At 39.6% G+C, this 25,695-nt stretch overlaps 1 protein-coding gene across 1 annotated transcript in view; it reads right to left on the reverse strand.

Moving 5' to 3' along the window:
- The window catches only part of LOC127446513 (FERM, ARHGEF and pleckstrin domain-containing protein 2-like), a 74,630-nt gene extending 56,292 nt beyond the window's left edge, over positions 1-18,338 (reverse strand). The window contains exons 1-2 of the mRNA XM_051707488.1: positions 18,277-18,338; positions 16,894-17,150 (exon numbers count right to left, since the gene is read on the reverse strand). Of these exons, the coding sequence (XP_051563448.1) occupies positions 16,894-17,097 (204 nt within the window). The 5' untranslated portion in view covers positions 17,098-17,150; positions 18,277-18,338. The remainder of the gene's footprint in view (positions 1-16,893; positions 17,151-18,276) is intronic.
- Between the last annotated feature and the right edge of the window lie 7,357 nt (positions 18,339-25,695).

Genomic DNA, 25,695 nt, shown 5'->3' on the forward strand with positions numbered 1-25,695 from the left:
ATAAAATATTGATATTTATTATTGACTGGCATGCTATTTTATCAATATATTTTTGACACACACACACGATGAGCTGATGTGGTGCAGGAGATAGCAGTCCAAACAAAGGTTTTTGTACTTCAAGAACGAACAAAGTGACATTGATGAGCAGGTTAGTTTATGAAACTGGTGAAACTGCGCAAACTGAATGATTAGAAATGGCGACATTTTTTATGCAATTTCTCTGTATGAAGCCTTGAATAGGTCTTTCACTCAAGCTGCCGAACCATAAAACTATATACCTGTAACTGAAAATAGGCTCCATGAAAGATACATGTTCACAATAGATCATTAAGTGATGACTAGAGTAAGTAGTCGTTGTCCATTGATAATGATTTGGGTCGAATTTAATGGAAAACTATGCGACTTGCGATCCGTGGCACATCAGAATTTTGACGCTGAGCATTGGTGTTGTGTGCATACCTATTGTAGAAAATAAATAATTGCTTCTAATTTTAGAACGTGCCATATCATCTGCCAGATGTATCCAGTGTGCGACCCCCTTTAAAAGGATAGTTTACCAAAAAATTTAAATCCTCTCTTCATTTACTCACCCTCATGCCATCCCAGATGAATATGACTTCCTTTCTTCAGCAGAACACATTTGAAGAAAAATAGAAAAATATCTCAGCTCAATAGGTCCTTATAATGCAAGAAGATGGTAACCCAAAAAGCACAGACAATCAGCATTAACATCATCCATATGACTCGAGTGGTTAATGTCTTAAAGTGATACGATCACTTTTGGTGTGAAAAAGATCAATATTTAAGTACTTTTTAACTAAGGGGGCTTTCACACTGGGCACGTTTGCTGCGGTCCGATTCCAAGTGCGATTGTTCCCGGTGCCCTCCGCAGCTTTGGTCTGGTTTCACACTCACTTGATTCTATCGAACCCCGGTCCATTTGCATTCATCTTACGTCATCACAAACACGCATGGGGAACACAACGCGACTCATCATACTTTTTGTTTTTTTGGTACCATTATGCACAGCAGAGTGAACGACAACTGCGTATATATGGTGTAACTCATCAGATGTCCAGGGTAAGGCGGCTTGCTGCTGCTCTCAAATGGTGTTTTCTGAGGAGACAGCTGATTGTAAGGAATTAATTTGCATCTTTGTTTACGCTGCACACTTACTCACGCTCGTGTCCAAGGTGAAGTTATCGCCACTGTCATCTCCTATTATACCCTATATTTATTACCTATAATAATATTTATATATAGTATTTATAAGGTGTACAGATATCGTCATCGGCTAAAACGCATGCGCAGGTTACTTTACTTCCTGAACGAGTGCGCACGCAAATCCGAGTTGCTTTCACATTCACGCGAATCGTGCTAGTTCCATTGCAACCGAATTCAGACCACCTCCTACAGGTAGTCTTGGGTTCGGTACCACGGTGCGCTCCCCGTTCCGCATGACTGCTTTCACATTACCAATTTTTCATGCGAACCGTGCTGTGTTTCGAACTAAACTGCCAGTGTGAAAGCACCCTAAATCATTGCTGCCGGTAAGAAGCAGTATGCACGTTAACGAGAGGGCTGAGGTCACGCGGTCTTTCCAGTGATGACATGGCAACATTCCATTCGTTGAAGCAGACACTCTCTACTTCTGTTGGCATTGCCTACATGTGCACCACCATGTCTCCTGATCTCGCTGTCTCTCTGAGGCTTGTTGTGGTGCTGCGTTTGCGTCAGCCTCTTCAATCTCCCTGAGGTCCTGGTCAGAGTACTCATGTTCAAATAAATATGGCTGTGCAAAATCACCTCTTCTCCTCTTAAATCAAAATCTTCTGACATCTTTGTTTCAATTTGCTTCAATTTGTTTACGGCATTAGATCTGTACAGTTAAGTCATATACATCTGGGATGGCATGAGGGTTAGTAAATGATGAGAGAATGAACTATCCCTTTTTTGGGTGAACTATCCCTTTAATTACCATGCCGCTCACACTTTATTTCTCAACACAATTTAAGTTGTGTCGAGAAATATGTCTGAGGAGACAAAGACTACTGCGCAACGAGCAGCCCTATTTATATCTGAAAAAAATCCCGATATATAAAAAATCATTGGGAAAATCTTCCGATTATCGATGTGTGAAAAAGGCATCGATCCCAAGCCTAATAAACAGTTTCCATATGGATCTTAAAACTGAAGTATGTCATTTCTGCACCACCACACGTAATTGCAAAAATAAACATTGTTTTCAAAACAGATTTCTAAAGAGTAATTTAACCAAATTAACTGTAAATAGATATTAAATGCTTTCTCTTTGGAATGGCTCTGTAGTGAACTCAATCTGTGCTTGAGCAAATCCCCTGACTTCAGACTCAAAGCCGGTGACGGCCGCCAAATGGTCTGACCCAATGAAAAGCCCAATCTGTCACGCTTCAACGCGCTCAAATTATATCAGAGAGGCAAAAGTTGTCATCTGATTTGGGGGTGTTGGGGGAGGAGGTTAAAGCAATCAAGAAACGCTGGCCTCTAGGATTTTCCTCATGGGCAGCTCTCTCAAAGCAGTCACTAATTTGTTCCACTAATTGTTGTATGGCAGACTTTAAAGTAATGATCCGGGTTCAAATCAAGTTAAGCTCAATCGACAGCATTTGTGGCATAATGTTGATTACCACAAAAATTAGATTCAACTCGTCTCTCCTTTTCTTTAAAAAAAGCAAAAATCTGGGTTAAAGTGAGGCACTGGTTTAAAGTGAGGCAAGATTTTTGCTTTTTTTTTTAAAGAAAAGGAGGGACAAGTCAAAATACATTTTTGTGGTAATCAATATTAAGCCACAAATGCTGTCGATTGAGCTCAACTTGTATTGGACCCGGAACATTTCCTTTAAGTGGGTTAAGTTTGTTTTAAGTGTTTTTGTGCTAGATGAATATAAAGGGGTTACTTCTTAGTGTTTAATGTTTTATGTTGAGAGTTTTGGGGGTTACCATTATGGTGAAGAGCAGAGCTTGAGCTAACGATGAGGACAGGTATGTCGTACATAAAATTGATTGCTTGCTTCATTGAGCAATTACTGTGCTAACCACAGCATAGTTACTAAACTACACTCTGTAGTGCTTCCAATCAGCATGTATTTAGCATGCTATCATCTACTTTCACTAGTTGGTACATAAAGAAATAAGAGCTACGGGCTATGCTGATAATCAACAGACAGACAAACAGTAGTTGAGAGTCAACCAGCCCAGACAACAAAAGTCAAAACGAAATAAATCCACCCTCTGATAAACCTCTCCCACTGGCTCTGCCAAAAAAATAAAATCATAAGCTTTGTTTGAAATGGACAAACTTGTGCTCAAAGCACGTTAATTAGGGCTGTCGCCATTATTCAATTATCGTCTGTTATCAAACTAACTGGAGAAATTAAGTTACACCCCATTATCTCACATTTGCATGAGGTATGGACAAAACGGTCCAGAATGTTTAATTCAGGCATTTATTTAAATGTTGCTTCGAGCATTTGGCTGAACCCAAAATTATGTATTGATAAGTCGCCTTTCTGCTAGACAGTGTTGAGATCCTTTGAAAATATGGTTCAAAATTTTGAGATTCCCAGGTCTCAATTCTTTAGGTATTTACAACTGCACCGCCTGCCCTGTACTATTTTTGGGAGTAGCATACACCCCCCTAAATCGGCAGACACTCTGGGAGTGGTGATTACTGTCTTTGGAAAAGGTCATGAGGCATCAGTGTATTACTCCCTGCTAATTCAGAGTTTGGGGGACGGAGCTTCAGCTTCTAAGAGATTATGGCAGAAAGATTTAAACTTGGTATTGGAGGGGGGAGTGTGGGCTAGGATTCTAAAAAATGTAAATTCTGCATCTAGAGATGCAAGGGTGCGCCTTATGCAATTCAAGATTTACATCGATTCTATTGGACCCCCTCTAGATTGTATAGGCTTGGTCTTAGACACACCCAACTGCTGGCAATGCCAATCAGAAGATGGGGGCACAACCCATGTTTTTTGGTGGTGTGTTAAGATCCAAGAATTTTGGTTGAGGGTTCAGAGTTTTATACGTGATGTATTGGGCACTCAAATTTCATTTTGCCACAGACTCTGTATTTTAGGCGATGGGGCAGTCATTAATATAGGGGATAAATACATAAGAAATTGGGTTCTATCCAATGTTATGATTGGCAGACAGATTTGGAATGGAGGTCGGCTGGAGCATCCTCATTTCAGGAGTGGTGCACGGAGATGGGCAGGGTGGCGGCATTTAAAGACATGTCAGATAGAAGGCTAGGCAACCTGGGGGTATTTAATAGGAAGTGGGGAAGTTATTTGACCTTTTTGGAAGGCTCTCGGGGAGGGGCAGTGGAGAGCAATTAATAGTTTTAAATGTGTGCGATTATTTTTTTATTTATATATTATATATATATACACAAACACACACACTCATTGTTTACATTGTTTGTTTGGTTTTTTTTTATTATTATTTGTAAATGACTTAATTTATATTGTTTTGAAATTGTTTTGGAATGTTTTGGGTTGTGAACGGCGCTTGGTCTGTGCAAGTTTCTATTGTAAACAATGACACACTTCCTGCCTCCTCCACATGACGCGTGACCTTACCAACAAGCGTACGTCATCCCTCTCATGAGCACACGTCACAGAGATGTACGGAAGTGAACATTTGTATTTAAAAAGTATATAAGTATTGTTTTGTTTCTCAAAATAATCAATTGTTTGCATTCAGAAGAACTTTAAATTCTGTTTTGATGAAGAAAGAAACTTAGATACATCTTGGATGGCCTGAGGGCGAGTAAATTATCGGGAAATTTTAACTTTTGGGTTAACTATTCCTTTAAGTCTTTTGGGGTACACATTTACCAGCTTTGCACACAGTGACCTAGTGATTTTGGCCCATTCTTCTTGGCTCCTTTGCTCCAGGTCGTTCAGGTTGGTTGGGTGATGCTTGTGGACTGCAATTTTCAAATAGTGCCACAGATTCCCAATAGGATTGAGATCAGGACTTTGACTGGGCCACTGTAGGACATTTATCTTTTTGTTCTTGAACCACTCCAATGTTGCTTTGGCCTTGTGCTTGGGATCATTGTCATGCTGAAAGGTGAATTCAGTTTTTTAGCAGACTGAAGCAGGTTCTCTTGCTGCATTTCCCTATATTTTGCTCCATCCATTCTTCCTTCAATTCTAACAAGATGCCCAGTCCCTGCTGATGAGAAGCATCCCCACAGCATGCTGCTGCCACCACCATATTTCACTGAAGGGATGGTGTGTCTTGATGCATAGGAAGCGTTAGATTTGCGCCACACATAGCACTTTGAGTTTTGGCCATAAAGCTCTATCTTGGTCTCATCTGACCACAAAACCTTCTCCCACGTCACAGCTGGGTCACTCACATGCTTTCTGGCAAACTCCAGACGTGCTTTCAGATGGTACTTTTTGAGTAACGGCTTCTTTCTTGCCACCCTCCCATACAGGCCAGCGTTATGCAGTGCTCTTGATATGGTTGACTGGTGCACCATTACTCCACTCCCAGCCACTGAACTCTGTAGCTCCTTCAAAGTGATTGTTGGCCACTCTGTGGCTTCTCTCCCAAGTCTCCTTTTTGTCAGAGCACTGAGTTTTGAGGGACGGCCTTTTCTTGGCAGTGCCTGGGTGGTGTTGTGCAGCTTCCACTTCCTGATTGATCCAACTGTGCTCACTGGGATATCCAAACATTTGGATATTATTTTGTACCCTTTCCCTAATCTGTGCATTTTTATTACTTTATCTCTAACTTCTGTGGAATGCTCTTTGGTCTTCATTTTCCTTCAGATTCACAGCCTGACCAATGATTCTTCAACAATGGGTTTTTTATCCAGAAAATGTGATTACAACTTTAATGATTCACAGGTGGATGCCAATGGTAAAGTAATTGTGTCCTTGTTATGGCAATTTCTTTCATCGGTGTAACCTGGCAGCTTCCACAGCACAGGAGTTGAATACTTGTGCAAGCAAGATATTTCAGTTTATATATATATATATATATATATTGGGAGGGGGAAAGGGAATAATGGGAGTTAAAAGTTGATTCTGTACATATATGTTTTGTTTTTCTGTTTCATTTGTTGGAATCAAAAAGTGTTAATAGGAAAAAAAAAATAATCGTCTGATCGCATATATTTGAGATAATCGCAATTATTGTGCACTTCAAATATCAATCACATCTTACTGTTCAAATAAGGGAGTTTTAAGCAAATATATAAATGCCATGAATGGGTTTGTGTGTTTCATTTAATTGAGCATCTCTTTTATTGTATTATATCACAATGAGATGGTCAGTCTCACTATGATATATATATATATATATATATATATATATATATATATATATATATATATATATATATTCAAGTTGGCTGTGTTCCAAAATCAGTATAAATGCATTGTTATAGCACAAATCACTAATTATTAAGCAACTGCATGGAGATGCAGCACCATTAAGGTTAAACTGTAATTGCTGTGATTAGTTGTACTGCAACCAACATTAATCTGATTTAAATTGGGATCCTCACAGAATAGTGCAGGGATGAGTGACTGATGAGATATTGAGAGCACCTGGAGAGTGTGCTTGTTTGCACACCACCGTCTAATTGTTACCACTCAAGTTATCGCATGTACTCAGATTTGTATTTGCATGTTTATTTGTTGTTTAATTAGTTTTTATACCCCTTGGCAGTATCTTTATCCTCTCTGTGCTCACTGTGCTGCGAGTCAGTTTTACTACCATAATAACACTTGAAAAACTAAATTTTCAATTACACATGTAATTGTAAATTTTTTTTTTTTTTTTTTTTTTTTTTTAAACAAACCGGCATACTCATCTGAATTTCAGCATGTCTGAAAGTTTACATTTCACATATGCTTAGAACTGCCAATAACTTACCCTCCAGATGCCACACTGTATGCTTCAAGGGCTGAGCAAGCACTCATTTTTAGAGTAGCAGTGTATGTGTGATTCCCTGCGTGCTGCAAAAAAGATTGGCCCTGAATCTAGGCACGATCGGCCGATCACAGATTTAAGGCGAAGATCGGACAATTTAGAACGGCGGCTGATCGATCGGTGTACCCCTATTCAAAATATTATTTGTTTTGTCTCATAAGTTTTTAAAAGCTTAAAGGAAATCATATATTCCTATTTCATTATATGATTCCAAGTTAATTATGAGTAAATGACTTATGGTGTTTGAAGCACACATACACCTTAAGAAGTATGACAATTTGTATGACAAATAATTGAGAATGCCCTAAAATAAAACGGACAGTTAAACGTCATATTCGCAATTATTTGTTTGACAATTAACCTCAATCATCAGCCAAATTTCATAATCGTGACAGCCCTAATGTAAAAAAAAATTAAAAAAAAAAATAGATCTTTAAAATTTCCAGGCTCGCACTACAATTTTCAATGGGAGGACTCTTGAGGTCCCTTTAAGGTCTCTCTGTCAGCTCAATCTATTGCAATATTCATGCCGTAAAACCCACCAACAGAAGCTGCCCAACAGTCCAGAGACACAACTATTACTCTCACGCCATCCCTCCTACTCACTACTCTAAGCCGCCTTTAGCCTGTCAACCAAACTATTTATGAGCTTGTTTGCTCATGCTGGACAAGTCCTGCTCCACTCCCTCCTTCGAAATCCCATCCGCATTCTGCAGTGATCGAAGCAGCCCCCTCACTCCACTGTCCCATCCACAAAGACTCATCTGTGCCTTACACATACAAAACATACCATTATATATTCATTAAAACACACACACACAAACACAAATTAAATTAGTTTTTTCTCTCTTTCTCGGTTACAAAGCAGCAAGTGAAAGCAGCAGTGCTTCTCTCTGCTGTTGTTACGAGTTGGATAAAATGGCCCAGTGTTACTTGCTCAACTCCTGTGGCTGAGCTTCCTAGTGTTGTGTGGTCTGGGCGGAGCCTTGAGTATGCTGACCAATCCCATTCCAACCCTATCTGTAGAGCTGCCCTTTTACCTGATGTCACTGTGGTTTCCTCACAGTCAGAAGCACTTGCTTCAAGACTAAAAGTGTATTTTAAAACCTTTGAATCCAACATAAACAAAGGAACAAATTTGGGTAGGATGTAGATGTAGATAAACATAGAGGGAATGTCTACTTTGGGCCTTTCACAACACACATTGTTTTAAGAAAGAAAAAATAGTAGTGCCATTAAACTGCCAGTTAGGATAAAAGTTGGCACAGGGAGCCAGCATACTTGGAAGCCATGTTTTACCTTCTGTTGTGCCATTAATGACATTTAAGTACAGGAAATGTCTTTTAATGTGACTGTTTCCAGGTCTGTGCAGGTTCAAAGTTTCTGGCCACTGGACATTCTCAGTGGTTTAGCTCTGAAAAGGGGGAGCCATTTTTTCAAGGCCTGAGCCAGTTTAAACATCCAATGCAGCAATTAGTGTCTAATTTTTAGTTAGACATCACTAGAAAACAAGCCCAAGATTAAATTACAAATGTGTAAAGCCAGCACAGGTTAGGTTTATGATCCACCTGACAAAACATATGACTAATAATGTTTATCACATTATCAAATAATGTAAATAATCCCAAAGCAACTGATAAAAGATGACAAGAAAAGTGCATTTACATGAACACTAATATGCTGAACTACTAAAAATCAGCTCATTTAAAAAAAAATCTGACAATGCAAGAAAGACGCGTTTACAGGAGATTTGAAATCATCAGGTTATTCTCTGCTTCTGATGTCCAAACGCAAACAGGAATGTGCGAACACTTGTGCATATCGGGGTAATGGGCCAATATGTGTGCTGATCGGTTTTTGCTTAAACAGTCTATGACCCCATATAGGAAAATCATATAGGCCCAATGCATTTACATGAACTTATATGTTGCTAGTTTATTAAGCATTAGTGCTGTCAAATTAAAATTAGAAATTTGAATATTCGTCGAATTTAAGAAAAATACGCACATTCGAATGCTAAACCTGCGCATTCGAATTTTGGATGTGTGTTAAGCACTGGCGATGACTTCAGACCGATCGCAATCTTGCGCTAAAAAAGGCTAGATGAAGCGCAACAAAATACAGTTTAACCAGGTGTCTCGAGACGCGTTTTAAAGTTCTTTTTAACTTGACATGGCATCTAAAAACAACAGTGCTCCTGCACCAGATGCTGAATAAACAAAAACAAAGACATTTGTCTAGTGCGTTTACATAGAAAAACAAATGGTTAACTGGATGGTTGCAAAAGCGTTCAGTGTGATCAGCCCCTTACTCTAGGTGGAGGTCTTTAGCTGTTGCGTCTTGCTCTCTTATCAGCATTTCTCAGATTAAGCAATGGGTTTGTCTGGAAAGAAGTTCAAGATGGAAATGTGTGTCTCCAGATCCTCACGTTCTGTTCCTTTCTGTTGTGTTCCGTCCGTTTGAACAGCCCCTGACCAGGGATCATGAGCCGCTTTACCACCGAGTTCTGACGAATACCACTGCTATCTGGGAATAATTCTACCCTACATACAGCTGTAATTAATGAAAAACACTGTGGTATATCAGTGTTATAATTAGGTTTGTGTTTGTGGTAGTATATACTGTGGCACCAGTGCAAGTGTAACACCATGTTAACACAGAACCGCCTACTGAAGCGTTCCTTCGTTTTAATTCTGACTTAAAATTTGAGAATATAAACCAACTAAAACTTTATTTTATGCACTTTAGTTTAAATTGGAATGTTTTTTTTTTAACAGGCAGGAATGTTCTTTGCAATAATATAAGATGGTGCTGTATGGTTATATGTATTCAATGCGCCCTCTTGTGGACTAAGGAAATAACGTCAATTTTAAAAAATCAGCTGACTAAAATTCTAATTAAATTCGAATTTAGAAAAAGATTTAAATAAAAATTAGAATTTAAGTTTCTCTGCCCAATTGACAGCACTATTAAGCATGGGCTAAATGGTGTAAGATCGCACCTGTAAACACACTCAGTGTTACAAATAAATAAAGCTTCAGAATAAACTTAATATTTCGATTTTTCCCCACTAAAATTCATAGCCCGCCAATAAATTTGCAGACTAGTATAAGAAGTATTTGTCCAGACAAAGAGGACATTATTACATGACTTAGGTGTATTTATATCTCATTGCTTTGTGACATTGCACAGATAAACGGGACTCTCTCTCCCTCCACAAGCAGCTGTGAACAGACCCTCATTAGAGAGTATTTGGTAAGTGTCCTGGCACAGAGTCAGTTCAGTAAGAGAACTGGTGTGACATACTACCACACACACACAACCTCTCTTGCTGCTATCCTGTACTTAAGCAGGGGCTTTGCCATAATGCAGCATGCTCAAGTTCAGGCCTAGGTTTGTGTAAGGGGTCTCTGCAGTTTCTGTTTAATGCCATCTATTTCTGCCGTTGCCAATGCAGAGCCCCAGCACTCCAGTACATTCCTCAGAAGGTCAGAGTAGGGATTGGCTGTCGCAAAGCATGCACAGGTCAAATTCCATGCAAATATGCATGAATTCATGCATGCAAGTTCTCTCTTTGTTTCAAGCACATAGACAGCATATGGCGGACTAAATTATGAACAACGATTGTCTGAGTCGAGATTCCGGAGTCATTGTTATGACCACAAATTTAGGTCAGAGCATAAATTCACACATGCTCCATTGATCCAATGTGAGTAGAATAATCAACAGATCTGAATCCTGTAGAACAAATGCACATGCACATACACGTGTAAGTAAAGGCAACAGGCTGTTCTGTGACTGACATCTTGGGTGACTATTCATTTGGGGGGGTGTACAGAGGCCTGCACCATCCCATTCATGTGAACAGGACAGGAAGTCTGGGCTGTTGTAGTGGCTTCCTCATCACTTCCTATTGGTCTAGTGAACAAGAACTCATGGGGAGCCAGACATCTGACAGTCAGCGTGTATTTATTGGCCAAGACCCAAGAAATCAAATCGTATTCTGTTCTTCAACCAAGCCAATCAACCCAATTACCACCTACCTTCATGGGGTAAGCCGATTGTCTGCAAGTATCACACACATAATCAGCACATTGTCAGATGTTCACAAATGGCTACAAATCCTAAATAGAGGGTAAGATCAACCTAATCCAGCTAAGGGGTGAAAGTCCATAAATACACAGGCTATTCTTTGATTTCAAAGTCAGAGAAAATTATAACCTAGACAGACGCTGTGGAGCAGAGAGCAAACCCATATCCATAACTACACGCTGAGGCTGGGATGGCTGCAGGCTTTCAATGTTTTAATGGCAGCACAAATTACAAGTTGGCGAGGCAGAGGAGCGGTTCAGAGATGGAGAGGATGTCAGTGGGTTTCCATCTGAAGACTGGGATTGAGGTTAGAGTCAGAACAAAGTGACTGGTGCCCAATATGCACGCGAACACACTCGTCTACACAGACTCTGCTAGATCAAACCTCTTAGCCTTTCTGCTCGTTCTTAAAGGGTCGCAACACCCCCCTAAATGAGGCCAAATTTTCCACACCTCAGACTGGAAAACGACTCTCGAATTGGGCGGGAAAATATGTTAACATGTAGGCGGGTATTGCGGGCGGGAAGAGGGAAGACGGGAGGGGGTCGAGAGGTTCAGCTATCTCTGTAACTCACATTATTAGTGGAGATAAAAAAACAAGAGTTTGGGGCTAATCATGGGACAAAAGTGTGAAGAGTTAAAGCTGCACTCAGTAATCTTTCCTCATTAAAAAAAGTGTAATTCCTAAAGACATATCAGTAACCTTATAAAAGCTGTTTTATTCTACATGGAGAGGGTCCGCACATGGGGGCTGCCATGTTAGAATCACATGACAAGCCAAATACTACTCTCTTTATCTCAGTAACCATCCCATTATTTGACACTTTCACTCATTGATTAAAGTAATCATGGCTGACTGAAAATACTAAATTTCTACAATGGCATCTGAAATTGAAAACTATCAATTTTAAATGATGCTACATCCAAGCCACTAGGTGTCAGTGTAAGTCCAAGATGACACAAAGACAAAAGTCCACCTTTAAGGCAATAGAACAGTTTGCAAATCTGCAAAAAGATTTGGATATTTTGTTCAAACATTTGAGAATGAAGTGAGAACAGCACTCAGAGCAGACATTACCATCAAAACAGCACTGCTTTAAGACTTTACAATAATTCATAAATATTTATCTCATACAAGGAGTGTTTCGAGTTTAATACAAGTTAAACTCTATTGACAGTATTTGTGGCATAATGTTGATTGCCACAGAAAATAATTTCGACTCATCACTCTTTTACTAAAGAAACAAATTGTGTGCACTAAGGCACACACAATGAAAGTAAATGGTCTGACGCACAAAACATATACACTGTTTTTAAAAATATAGCCACAATACTTAAGAATAATACATTTTAACATGACTTGTGATAAAATCACCCACTAACCTTGTCTGTGTAAAGTTATCCAGTATTTCAACTCCATTGTCGTGACGTCATAACACCTGTTAGCAATGTAGGCGTAAATCCCAGAAACTTGATGTAAAGTAGATCAAAAATAGAGTTGACATGACTGAGTTTTCGGTTTACATCATTCTTCTGTTTTTGAACAAGCTGTCATGTTATTCTGTTTATGATCAGATGCACATCGAGAAGACGCGATTGGCACCATCTAAACAGAACAGCCTCCCCGAATATAACTGAAATACAAAGCTGCTTCATGTTTGGAGTGTGACAATACACATGATCGCTTCGGTGCAGTTATGGACTGTGGTCAATTCTGATGTGTGATTTCAATCTTATGTCCATGATCCGACACATGGAGAATAAGCAATGGAATCAGCACTTCCTCTAAGAGCCCTTCATCATAAACAGCGTGTTTGTAGCAAGGGTAGCACAACTGGAGCAAAGAAACGCTCGCTCTGGTCCGTTTTTAACAAACGTAAACGACGGCTTCAAAATTCACGTTTGAGGTGTGTAATTTATGTTGTAGAACAAAACGTCCACGTATCATCAAATAATGTGTACCACAGATCTTATTTTACACATAAGTTCAAAAACCCCATTATAAAAATCCAGAGGGAACCCATGGTGAATTAGACTTCCGGGTTTGCCTACAAATTGACGTCATGGCTGAACAGCTCTATTGTTCTAAAACAACTACCCTAAAATCTGACAGCCTTAAGTTTTATAGTATATTAGGTATTCTTTTAAAAAAACAGCATAGATTTAAATGATCCTGTATTTGAACACTTGACCAACCTAGGGTTTTTGTAGTAACATCTGCCTCACCATCACCAGGCAATGCAAACCTTTTTATTTAAAGTTCAGACTAACAGTAGTTCAGCACATCTGTCTTCATGTTGGAGCTAAAGACATAGCCAAGAAATGTTCAATCAGGTGTATTTTTGTATTACATATAATATATTGTATTATTGTACTGCATGTTCCCGAAAAGTGCACATTGTCCGTCCATTTACATTTGTGTCTTCAGCATATTTTGTCAAATAATTATAAATAGTTCCAAAAATAATAAAATTGAATAATGAATGAAGTTTAGATTTCATTATTATATTTAAAGCCTAATATTTGGATACATTAACAGGCCTACCTAATCCATTGATAAAATTGGCATTAATTTGTTCATTATAACGTTTAACACATGGCTTTATAGGAATTAAGGGCTAAAAAGAAATTAATGCAATGGTTGTCAATGGTACATGTCACTTTCTTGTTCTACAGTTCTTGCACTCCCCGTTTTCCCTTGGCACACCCAGAGCCTTGTTTCAGGCTGTCACTGGATGGAGCCATATAAATCAACAGAACATTTCTTTGGTCTGGTAGTTCATTTATGGGGTCAATTTGGGATATTTTCCCACAGCTGTCACACTCTTATACCTGGGTGTGCTTATGTGAACACAGCCCCACCTTGGAAACAGATGTGGAGTAATGACATCAGACCCACAATGCAGCAGGCACACACGTGCATGTGTGCACACACTCCTGCTGAGAATAAACAAATCCCTTTCATGAGTAACACCAGACTGTGTTACCTCTAGTTTGGGCATCATGGAAAAGATCACGTTAAAGTGGAGTTGGCGTATGAATGATTAAACAATCTGCCTGATAAACATCCAAATCATCTGATAACAGATCATATCAAAGGTGCAATTCATATGCACCACTAAATATTTTAAACTACAACCAAGTGCACTTACTGTGAACCACTAGCAGTACTACTTTAAGTGTAATGGTAAACAAATCCTAATGTACTCACTTAGAAACACTGGAAAGAGAAACAAATGTTTAAACTGAAGGTAAATGTTCTTTCATAATCAAGACATAATATGAATATTAATTGACCTCCAGCTAGGGTTCTCTGCTCCAGCATAGTGTGTTTGGTGGTGCCACCACATTCCAGAGCCTCATAAACCTGGATAATCACCATTTCCACTCTCTCATGTTTGATCTTTACAACAGAGGGGAATTCAAAGTGCACTGTTATCTGATCTAATCATGAGATTTTCTCATCCTCTACCAAAACACTTAGGTCTGACTTGGTCTCAAAACACCACATTCAACATAATTTAGATAATCTTCCATGTCAACCCAGCAAATAAAGTGCATCAAGAAGACGTTATGATGAATTTAGGTGCTCACTGCTGTGAAGTCAGCCATAACTTTTCCAAGTCTTTGCTCGAACAGCTGGCAACAGTAAAAGTGTTTTTAAAACCACACAGTTAATCTCAATAGTGCACAATCCCAGAAACACAATCTTAAGTCTAATCTTGTTCATGTCGTTTTGTCCTAAAATGCTTGTTACGATGTAAAAAAAAATTTAAGCAATGTCTCCTCCCTAACTTTTTTGTTTTTTCCTAAACATTTCTCCATTGTGATAAATCAAAAGGCTATCAAAGCAAAAATGTGATTTAACTAATGCATTTTTCAATGTTTAACAATGCCCAGGCTAGCACTTAAAAAAGTGACTTCAGGTCTCGGGTGTAAAACAGAGTTAAAGACCCAGGATTTAAAAGCTAATGCCATGTGGCAGCTGCCACCCACCGCAAACAGCAAGCAAAGATAGACTGCCAGAGGTCTCCGGAGAGATGGTTGTTTACATTCTTCAACACAGCCACAAATGGACAAAACCAAACACAGTACACTGGCAACAGAACAGTGTGCAATTATTTTTAAATAAACTTTGCAACAATACTAGAAAACATATATTTGTGCAATGTAAACAAACAGTAACAACCCAGACAACCATTCTGTCGTGTAAAGGCAAAACACAGCAACAACACATTTTGTCAAAATTAAGTTTAATGAAATCAGGTCTTTTAGACTATGATCCATCCTGTGACAGACTGGTTTGACTCAACTGTGCTCAAATTCAAAGAAAACAGAGTGTGAAAATGACAGTAGCTACAAACTCCATATAAAAAAAACAAGTAACTTTTTTTTAGGCCTGTCGCAATTACTAAATAATTGGCTGATCGCGATTATTTGATTACCGTGCACTTCAAATTCCAAACACAATTTACCATCCAAATAAGGGAATGAAAATGAATGGCACGTTTGAGTGTCCCATTCAATTAAACTCTGTCTCACTGAGCCGCACCGCGGACAGCACTGAGTGCAGCTCCTGAAGAGCGTGTGAAGATTAACCGCTTCTGAACCGGACTTGAAGCGCAGTGACGCACTCACCGTCTGCGGAGGTTTGCGCCAAACTCCAGCAAAAATATAAACAAGGATTTTAGTGAATGCAAAGTGCTCCGGTTTCACTTTCATTTAACGATTGTGTAATGCCAAACGTTATTTGTCATTGTGGGTTCATACACGCAGTGTTAATGACACGCAGTGACACAGAGGAGCCACATGTCACTGCCAGAGACGATAGAATGAAGCAACACAGAATCTCAAAGGTCTGTCTTCATGTGAAATAAGGGCTCTTGGGTTTAATCGGAGAGCCTTAGAAGTAATGTGTGAAAGTGAAGAATTTTAGATAGAAATATTTTACTTTTGCTTTAATACAACATAATATAATAACTATTCAGGTTGGCTGGGTGCCAACAAGAGTGTAAATACAAAATGGACCAAGACTAAATCTGACCAAAAAGAGAACAGATATTTTAAGTATTTAAATTTTTTTGATATTTAAATGATTATTTTAAATGTCATTCATACATTTGTAAAGCCTTAAAGGAAATCATGTAAACGTTAAATTTGAATAAATTACTTCTTACAGTTTATGAAGCACACACCTATGACAAAAGCACGACAATTTGTATGACAATTAATCGTCAGCCAAGTTTCATAATCGTCAGTCAAGTTTCAAAATTTCATTTTCAACGTTTGCCTTTTTTTAAGGCACTGTGGAGGTAAACAGACCCGGTCTCTAATATATTAGTATGAGATGGCGAAATCATTTAGAAAACGCATGAGTTGGCTCATACAAAACCATGCATCTTTTACTCCCATAGAGAAAAATATAGGAACCAATGAACAATGTTAAGATTAAGATTGTTCCCTAAATTATATCCCCAAACCTAACCATGATTTTAATAGGGAAATAACTTTGGTTACAGGTTAATGACATACAGCAGTCATTAGTATTGCATAACCACATTTTTTCACAGATGTTTACTTTCTTAAAATAGAGTGTTGGATAGGAGGCTAGCTACAATTTAGTTCATAGATTGCATACATTCTGTCTGTTGATTGGTTGGTCTCTATGGGAATAAAAGTTGTACCTTATATTGCAATTTCGCCATCTCACATTAATTATCACGAGTTTCCATGAGACTATGTTTAAAGTAAACAGAAACATAAAAGTACATGAGTATCACAGGATGATCTGAAGCAACTCACATCAAGCTCATAGAATTCTTGAGCATCATCCAGGCCCTGGACACGGATCTGCAGGCCCTTGCTGTGGTTTTTCCCTCCTGCTCCCATAGCCGAACTGAGGCTCTGCCCAGGCTCCAGGGTGCTGATGATGCCGGTATTGTACTGAGCTCCGAGCCGTGTGCCAGGGGTCTGCAGGGCCCGATAGGTGCCCTCGATCTCACCCATAGCTGCTCCCGATGCACCCCTCTCTCTCTCACACACACATATACAAACCCTGCCTGGAGAGAAGAGCACAATCAACTGAAAAAGAATTCAAAGAAATGATACAATTGATGATATGCAATCTCAAGCCAGTTATACTGGAATTGACATCATGGAAAATCTACAAGAACTACTTCTGGATTCAAAGAAGCAATAATGAAAATGCTGTTTAATGCTGTTTCTGTTACAGTATGTTTAGAGAGCAAGTTATTACACAGCTAGCCAGCACAATACCTGGGTGATGATGAACATAAGTCACAAGCTCACATTAGCAATTAAATAAATCCTACAGTATAGCCATATTTACCACAGAATGTTTGCAAGGGATCCGTGCATTTAAAGTGTACCACATGAATGTCTGCAACATGACCTGCTTGAATCACACTATTAGCCTAGATCCAAAACAAACAAGATTCGCTTCAACGTGTCTCTAGATGTCTTAAGCAAAAGGGCTAACCTAATTAAATCACTGGATTCAGCGTGTTTCTAATGCAACAGGTCATTTGACTTGTATTCCTTCAAACCACAGACTGAATTAGAAGCCGTGATCCACTGAGTACAAACTGACATTAGACATTTTTGAGACTTCTGAATACTTAGCAATTCCTACAGCTTTATTATTCAATCATCAGTGATTAAATTACTATTGTATATATTAGGCTAATTGCAGTAATGGATAGACAATGGTAGGCTACATTTGATAATGCAAACATGTTCAAAAACGATGAAACCAATGAAATGAGACAGTGAAAATCTAACTGATTAATGAAATTAACTGTAGAGATATGTAAAACAATAAAGATAAGCTGCCTGCACCCAACTTTCACATGGAAAATCTCTGCAATACCTTAACCGCTGGCTAAAAACTAATTTTTCGGCTGGTTATAGATTATATTTCAGTAACATCGACTTAAAGTTACTTTTAATGGACGAAAAATAAAAGCACAATTTTATGCTGTTTGTCATTACAGAGAAACAAAGAGTAAGAAAGTTTAGTCAAACCACATAAACACGCGAAGAGATCACAAAACTCTCTCCTATGCAACACTTAGACTCGTTAAACGCTTAAATAAGTGACTGCCAACGTTACGGGATCATATTTCATATTTATAATCACTATTTTGTGATAAATCGAGGTAATACCTTTTATTTTCGCCTGGTATTTCTTCAACTCAGTATGAGTTACACGTCCGACGGTCGTTGAAGGCGAGCTGCGGCCAAATCTGCGCTCTGATTGAACGAGCTCAGACAAATCCCGCCTCCTATTGGTTCAGACTAACCTGAAATGATCGGTAGCTATTGGCTTTGAGTTCTACCTGCTACTGAATTTGATTGGTTTAGAAATGTCTTGATGTCCAAGATTCATTGGATGAGTAATGTATAGTAGTTTTTTGGTGTGGAACTTGTTTTATGATAGAGAATAAAATATAATATAATATAATATAATTGACGTGTTTTCAATGAATAAGAAAATGAAAGTTTATAAACTATTGGTTTGTATTGGAAATTGGAATTAAGCCCCAAATACTTCCACTTAGTTATGGGTACAAAATTAACCTATTCAAAACTCGTGTTTCTGTGCATTGTATCCTTTCAGGAAATGTAAAATGACAGGAATACCTAACAATGACACACTGTCTGATCGCATGCAAATAAGGCCAGCTTCAAACACTGGTATATGCATAAGTTGTTATTTAAAGCAGTGAATAAATAAGCAAATTAAAGTGAAAAGTTGAGTCAAAAGAGTATTTTAAAATATTTATTTGAGGAGGCTCAGTGGTGGTGCGCACATTCAACAGCCACTGCTTCACATTATTTCTTAAATGGTCCATCCATGTCCTCTCTAAAGACTGATGATGCGGATTTTACATGCTGTAAGAACACAGTGAGTGTTACAAACACAGGAAATGTAAAGACACACCAAACCACATGATGAACCATAAAACCACTGAGAGACACTCAGATCAAATAATCTCCAGTGCTCTAATCAACCATTGTTTGACTTGACTCTCTTGTGATGTCTTGTCAAATGATGAATGAATACAAATCTTTATTACCTTGTTATAATCTTGATGTTGGGTTGTGTGCTAACCTGTCACTGAAGTGGAGTTCTAGCTAAAACACTGGCAATTTCTTTTCTACATTTAAATTATTGTGCATGGTACATGAACATTACAGCTCCAATACAATTAGTTTGGTTTTGGGCCAATTCATTCCATATTAAGGAAATAGATTATCATCACAAAATTTAGTTTCATAGAATGAAAAGGATAAACATGACTTATACACTACATTACATAACAGAACAAATGAAATAAAAATAGCAACTCCACATTTGCAAGCTGGAACAAGAATAGATGAGAGAACAGACCACAACAAGACCAGCATACATAATAAATATAATGTAGAAATCTGATCTAATTACTCGAGAAAGCAGTGTCAAGTATTGCCAGTAAGTAAGCAGTTTCAGAATGCTTTAAGCACAAGTCAAGAGGCTTGAAATTGGATAAATAATTATTCTGTAAAACCAGACATATTACAATAGGTTAAAAAAGACCAACTGGTATTGAAGTAGTTTATTGTATTATCATTTTTAACAGAACATATCTATATGTAAAAATGTCTTCAGTCAAGTAGTCTCTTTAAAGCATGTTGTGGTCTGTTGTTCAAGGCTCCTGTTGTGTTGTTTTAGCAAGCTTGTGGCTGTCTGCAGAACATGATAGTGTTGACAAATGTGACGTCTCTGCACTTGTTCATTGGTGATCAGGGGCCGTATGTATAAAGCCGCTTAGAGTAAAATTTTTGTCTTAAGTGTGTCAAAATTCTAAGAATGATGTAATTTTATTCTTATTCCTAGACTTAAGTATAAGTGTGATTCATAAAGGTTCATAAGTGTTAAGACTTGGTCTCAGCTCCTAAATTGTTTAAGAGTGCTGGAAAGGTATGCTAACCTACTTAGGAGTAGCACAGTGACTGTGTTCTGTGGAGACGATACACTCTACATTAAAGAAACAATGTGTTGGACTTACGATAGTGGAATTTGGGCAAATGTGTTTTGTAGTTGAGTTAAATGAAATCCATCCAATATAAATCCAATATAATTTTAGTTATTGCAGCATGTTTCCATTTAATAAATAAACTGAAACTCGTTGTTAATTAAGCATTTGAAAAATGTGATGAGCTAAACTTTCAGAGAGCTGCAACAACTAATTACTAGAATCTAAATATCTTAGTATCTATCTAAATATCTATCACTTAAATTATAAAAATAAAAATAAATGATGAAAATAATCAACAACGAATTCAATTGTGATTAGTTGAATATCTTTGCACTGGCACTGCAACCTCCGTCAGTGACGTCACGCAACTTTACAGTAATGAAAACGTGTTTCTATGGGGAAAAAAGACATTTGAAAAATGGTATAGTGTTGCATCTGAAAAGAGCTCAAACCCAAACACTAGCCTATATAAAACATATAATAAGCTCATCGTTTTGTGTGAGGTGTTAGTTGCCTAGTAAGGAAATCTTAGCCAGGTAAGGCGGAGTTGACCTCGTTGCTATGGACGATGTCACGTTTTATTAGTGCGCTCTTTTAAATCACCCTCAGTGATTGGTAGACGGGGCAGTGCTATTTGTCAGCTAAGACGATGATATATACAGTATTGTAAAGGACCTTCACAGCAGGAGGACACAGGAGAGCGGTTTCTTCACAAGTAAGGCTTTAATTAATATACTCCAGCACTTTACAGCTTCACAATGACTCAGCAGATTCTCAATAATAACTCATCAGCTTCACAATAATAATTTATCAGTTTCACAACAATAGCTCATCAGCTCCACAATAAGGTCTCTTGTCCCTGACTCCCTCTGCTTCTTGTCAGTGGTGTGGTCCTTTTATACTGCTCTCTCCAAGCTCACTGCAATTAGAAACAGGTGTTAATCATAATCTGGTTAATCATTTCCAGGCGGACGCTCGACCATGCCCCCGCTGCCACAAATCCCCACCGCCCAACTCTGGGGAGACATCTGGCCTGTCTACCACTCCACCGCCCCCCCCCCCCCCCCATTTCTGGAAAGGAAATCGGCGACAGCCATCTGCGCTCCCGGTCTGTGGACCACCTTGAACTTAAATGGCTGAAGAACCAGATACCAACAGATGATCCACGCGTTGGTATCCTTCATGCAGTGTAGCCATTGGAGCGGGCCGTGGTCTGAGCAGAGAGTGAAGGCCCACCCCAGCAGGTAGTACCAGAGAGTGAGGACAGCCCATTTGATGGCAAGACACTCCTTTTCAACTGTGCTGTACTTAGTCTCCCTCAGCGAGAGCTTGCGACTATTGTACAGCACCGGGCACTCCTCCCCCTCCACCACCTGTGAAAGCATGGCCCCCAGCCCCCAATCTGAAGCATCCGTCTGTAAGACAAAAGGTAGAGAGAAATCGGGTGAATGTAAAAGCGGCCCCCTACAAAGTGCGGCATTCACTTGACATTGCTCCGTCCACTGGACCGGGTCTGGAGTTCCCTTTTTAGTGAGATCAGTCAGCAGGCTGGTGACATCTGAATAATTAGACACAAACCTCCTATAATAGCCAGCCAGCCTTTTTGGTCTTGGGTCTCGGGCAGGTTGCAATCACCGCAGTCTTGTCAATTTGGGTAATTTGGGGATGCACCTGCCCATGGCCCAAGTGGAACCCCAGATACCATACCTCCACCCATCCAATCGCGCACTTCTTTGGGTTTGCTGTGAGTCCTGCCCATCGCAGTACCTTCAGAACCGCCCTCAGATGCTGCATGTGCTGCTGCCAATCATTGCTGTAAATGATGATGTCATCTAAATAGGCAGCAGCGTAAGCTGAATGCGGTCTGAGGATTCGGTCCATGAGACGCTGAAATGTAGCTGGGGCCCCAAACAAACCGAACGGAAGCGTCACAAATTGGTTTAATACAAACGGTGTGGAGAAGGGAAATTGGTGTCAAGGGGATCTGCCAATAACCCTTTGTCAAATCCAATGTCGAATAAAATCGAGCAGTGCCCAACCGATCAAGCAACTCATCAACACGAGGCATTGGGTCGGCATCAACTTTAGACACCGCATTGACTTTTCTATAAACCACACAGAAACTTACAGACCCGTCACTCTTAGAAACTAAAACAACCGGGCTGGACCAATCGCTGTGGGATTCCTCTGTTACCCCCATATCGAGCTTTGCATCCAATTCTTCCCGAACAATTTTCTTTTTGTGCTCGGGCAATCAGTAGGGACGGCTATGTACCACTACTCCCGGCTCGGTCTCGATGTGGTGCTGGATGAGGTTTGTACGACCTGGCAGAGGAGAAAACACATCTGCAAACTCCTGTTGCAACTTGGCAACCTCTGCGACTTGACACGGTGAGAGGTGGTCTCCGCAAGTGACAGGGGTGATATGATTGGGTTTTGTATTCACCTCTGGCCCGAGCTCCGCCCTCTCCAGAACTACCGTAGCCAACATCACAGGGACCGCCTCCCTCCATAATTTCAGGAGGTTAAGGTGGTATATTTGATGTGCGCCCCCTCTATCGGTTCGTTTCACCTCATAATCGAGATCCCTCACTCGTCGTGTGACCTCAAATGGTCCTTGCCACTTGGCGAGTAATTTGGAGCCCAATGTGGGGAGTAATACGAGCACTTTGTCTCCCGGTGCAAATTCCCGCAGCCGAGTTCCCCTGTTATACAGTCGGCTTTGATGTTCCTGAGCTTCGAGCAAATTCTCCTGTGTTAGTTGCCCCAAAGTGTGTAGTTTTGTTCTAAGATCAAGAACGTATTGAATTTTGGAGGTCACGTGACACCATGCAAGAAGCAGACGTGTGAAGACGAGCTCTGCGCACTTTGCTAAATTTGTCATTATTTTCATGTTACAATTTGGTGAAATTCGATACACCCTGTTACACATTTGCTCTTTGAGGTAAAACATGGCAAAGAAGTCAAAATCATCGGGCTCTGGAGACATTAAAAGACACTTACGTGTTCAGGATGAAAGCCCTGACAGACCTACAGACCGGGGACTCAATTTGGATGGCGCGGCAGGAGAAGGAATCCAGCGTCAGTTGTCCAACATATCGGTAATGATGACGAAGATTCTTGCTGACTTGGAGGATCTCGCTGTAATACGTCGATCGATTATGGCGATGGAAATAAAATTCTCTGAGTTAGTTACAAGAGTGTCGGATGCTGAGAAACGAATCGATTATTTGGAGTCTTCGGAGAGGGAATTAACTAATCCGCCCGCGACCAAAGTTGATCTGGAACGTATTCTTGAAAAGCTTGAAGATCTTGAGAATAGAAGCCGCAGGAATAACGTCAGAATTGTTGGAATTCCTGAGCATGAGGAGGGCAGAGATATGGTGAAATTCCTAGAGGAGATCTTCCCGAGTCTGCTCGACATAACAGGCCACAAGCTGGAAATCGAGCGAGCTCACAGAGTCCCAGCTCACAGATCTGCTGAGGGAGACAGGCCCCAACCGATTCTGGACAGATTTCTGAGATCATCCGATAAAGATCTTGTGTTGCGCCAGGCAAGGAGCAAAAGGAAGCTTTCTTGGAAGAACCATAATATTTTCTTGTTTCCGGACTTTGCGAGTTCAACAAGAGAGAAATGCGATCGGTTCAAGGAATGTAAGAAACTCTTACATCAGAAAAAGATCACTTTTGCTCTGATGTTCCCAGCCAAACTGAGAATAGAAATGAAGGACGGTCGCAAAGCATTTAAATGTCCCAAACAGGCGATGTCTTTTATAGAATCAATGGCTGAGTAAACCATTGGATGTTTCTCATGTGAGTGGGTCGACTCGCTGTACTTAATCTGGCTTTTGATGAAGCTGGGCGTCATTTTGGTTTATTTTTGCGTTGGTTCCGCCGAGCGGCTGGAGCTTGTTTTGTGAATAACACTTTCCTTAAAGAAGCTTTTCATTGATGGAAGATTACTTTTGCATGGAAGTTCCCAGCCAGTTTGAGAGTGGACACTATGGATGACCGCAAAATATCTACATGCTCACACAAAGGATGTCTTTTATAAAGTTGACGGATTGAGTAAGTCATGGTATATACTTTTATGCGGCCTCCAATTGAATTGAATCGACCATCCGGGGAACCGGGATGCCGGTTTTGTTTCTTTTTGAGTTGGCTTCGCCTAGCGGCTGGAGCTTATGCCATTTACGGGACATTGAAATGATTACGTCATCCGCCGAACTCATAACAGCCAGCTCACTGAACATTCGTTTATCTATCTGTGAAACTGAACAGTTTTATGTCAGCTGAAATTTGTTTTGTGGAGGATCACACCTTTAAAACAGTTCTGTGAATTAATCTACATGTTCTTTGTGTTCATTCTTCCTTTTGGCTGGGGGTTATTTTACAAAGTATTTTCTGTTATGTAATTTTGCTTCACAAATTTGTGAGGCAAAATTGAGCAAACAGATGGCAAAGTTGTCGTGGGGGCTCGTGGGCATTCATGGACCTTTTGAATTTAAAGGGATTGTTGCGGGTTAATGCGCACGTTTTTCTTTTTTCTGTTTGTTTTGTTCCGGGGGAAGTTCAGGGTTTGATTGTTGCATTAATGGGGAATGTGGTCTGTATAATTTTGTTTTTGACACACAATTTATTTTTTCTACTATATCAAAATGTAATATGAGTGTACTATCTCTCTCCACATGGAATGTAAATGGGTTGGGGCACCCCATAAAAAGAAGGAAGGTTATTTCTTTTCTTAAACACATCTTTCCCCGCAGGAAGCTGAAAAATTTGGGAAGATATGAGGTGGACATGTTTTTTTAGTGTTGGCTCAAGTAAGAGCAAGGGAGTCATTATATTGGTAAATAAACATCTACAATTAAAATATCTCAAACAGATTAAAGATAAATTAGGAAGAGTCATTATTGTTTTAGCTGAAATTCATGGGCAAAGGTTGATTTTGGCTAATATTTATGCGCCTAACGCTGATGATCAGGGCTTTTTTATAGATCTTGAAGGGATGTTGCAAACAGCTGGTACCCCTCATGATATAATATTGGGAGGAGACTTTAATCTTTTGATGGACTCAGTGCTTGATCATAGTGAAGCAAAAGTGTGTAAACCCCCTAGAGCAACATTGACGCTTCACAGGATGTGTAAAAATCTTGGTCTTACAGATATTTGGAGACTTTTGAACCCATCTGGTAGGGACTATACATTTTTTTCATCAGTCCATAAGATTTATTCTAGAATAGATTTTTTTTTTTATATCCAAATCCCTCATTTCATCTGTTGTGGATTGCTCAATTGGAAATAACTTAGTCTCAGATCATGCCCTGCTGAGTTTAGAGGTGGTGCCACATACGGAGAAAAATAAATCATATAGTTGGCGCCTTAATGTGTCCCTTTTGCAAAATCCTGAATTCCAACAAATGTTAAAGACTGAAATCAGTGTTTATATGGAGACCAATTGGTCCTCAGTATCCACTGTGGGCGTGGCTTGGGAGGCACTTAAGGTGGTTCTTAGGGGCCGGATCATACAGTATGCCTCATTCATCAAAAAATCCAAAGCACG

Source organism: Myxocyprinus asiaticus, chromosome 9, assembly GCF_019703515.2.
Source record: "Myxocyprinus asiaticus isolate MX2 ecotype Aquarium Trade chromosome 9, UBuf_Myxa_2, whole genome shotgun sequence".
NCBI classification, from domain to species: Eukaryota; Metazoa; Chordata; class Actinopteri; order Cypriniformes; family Catostomidae; genus Myxocyprinus; species Myxocyprinus asiaticus.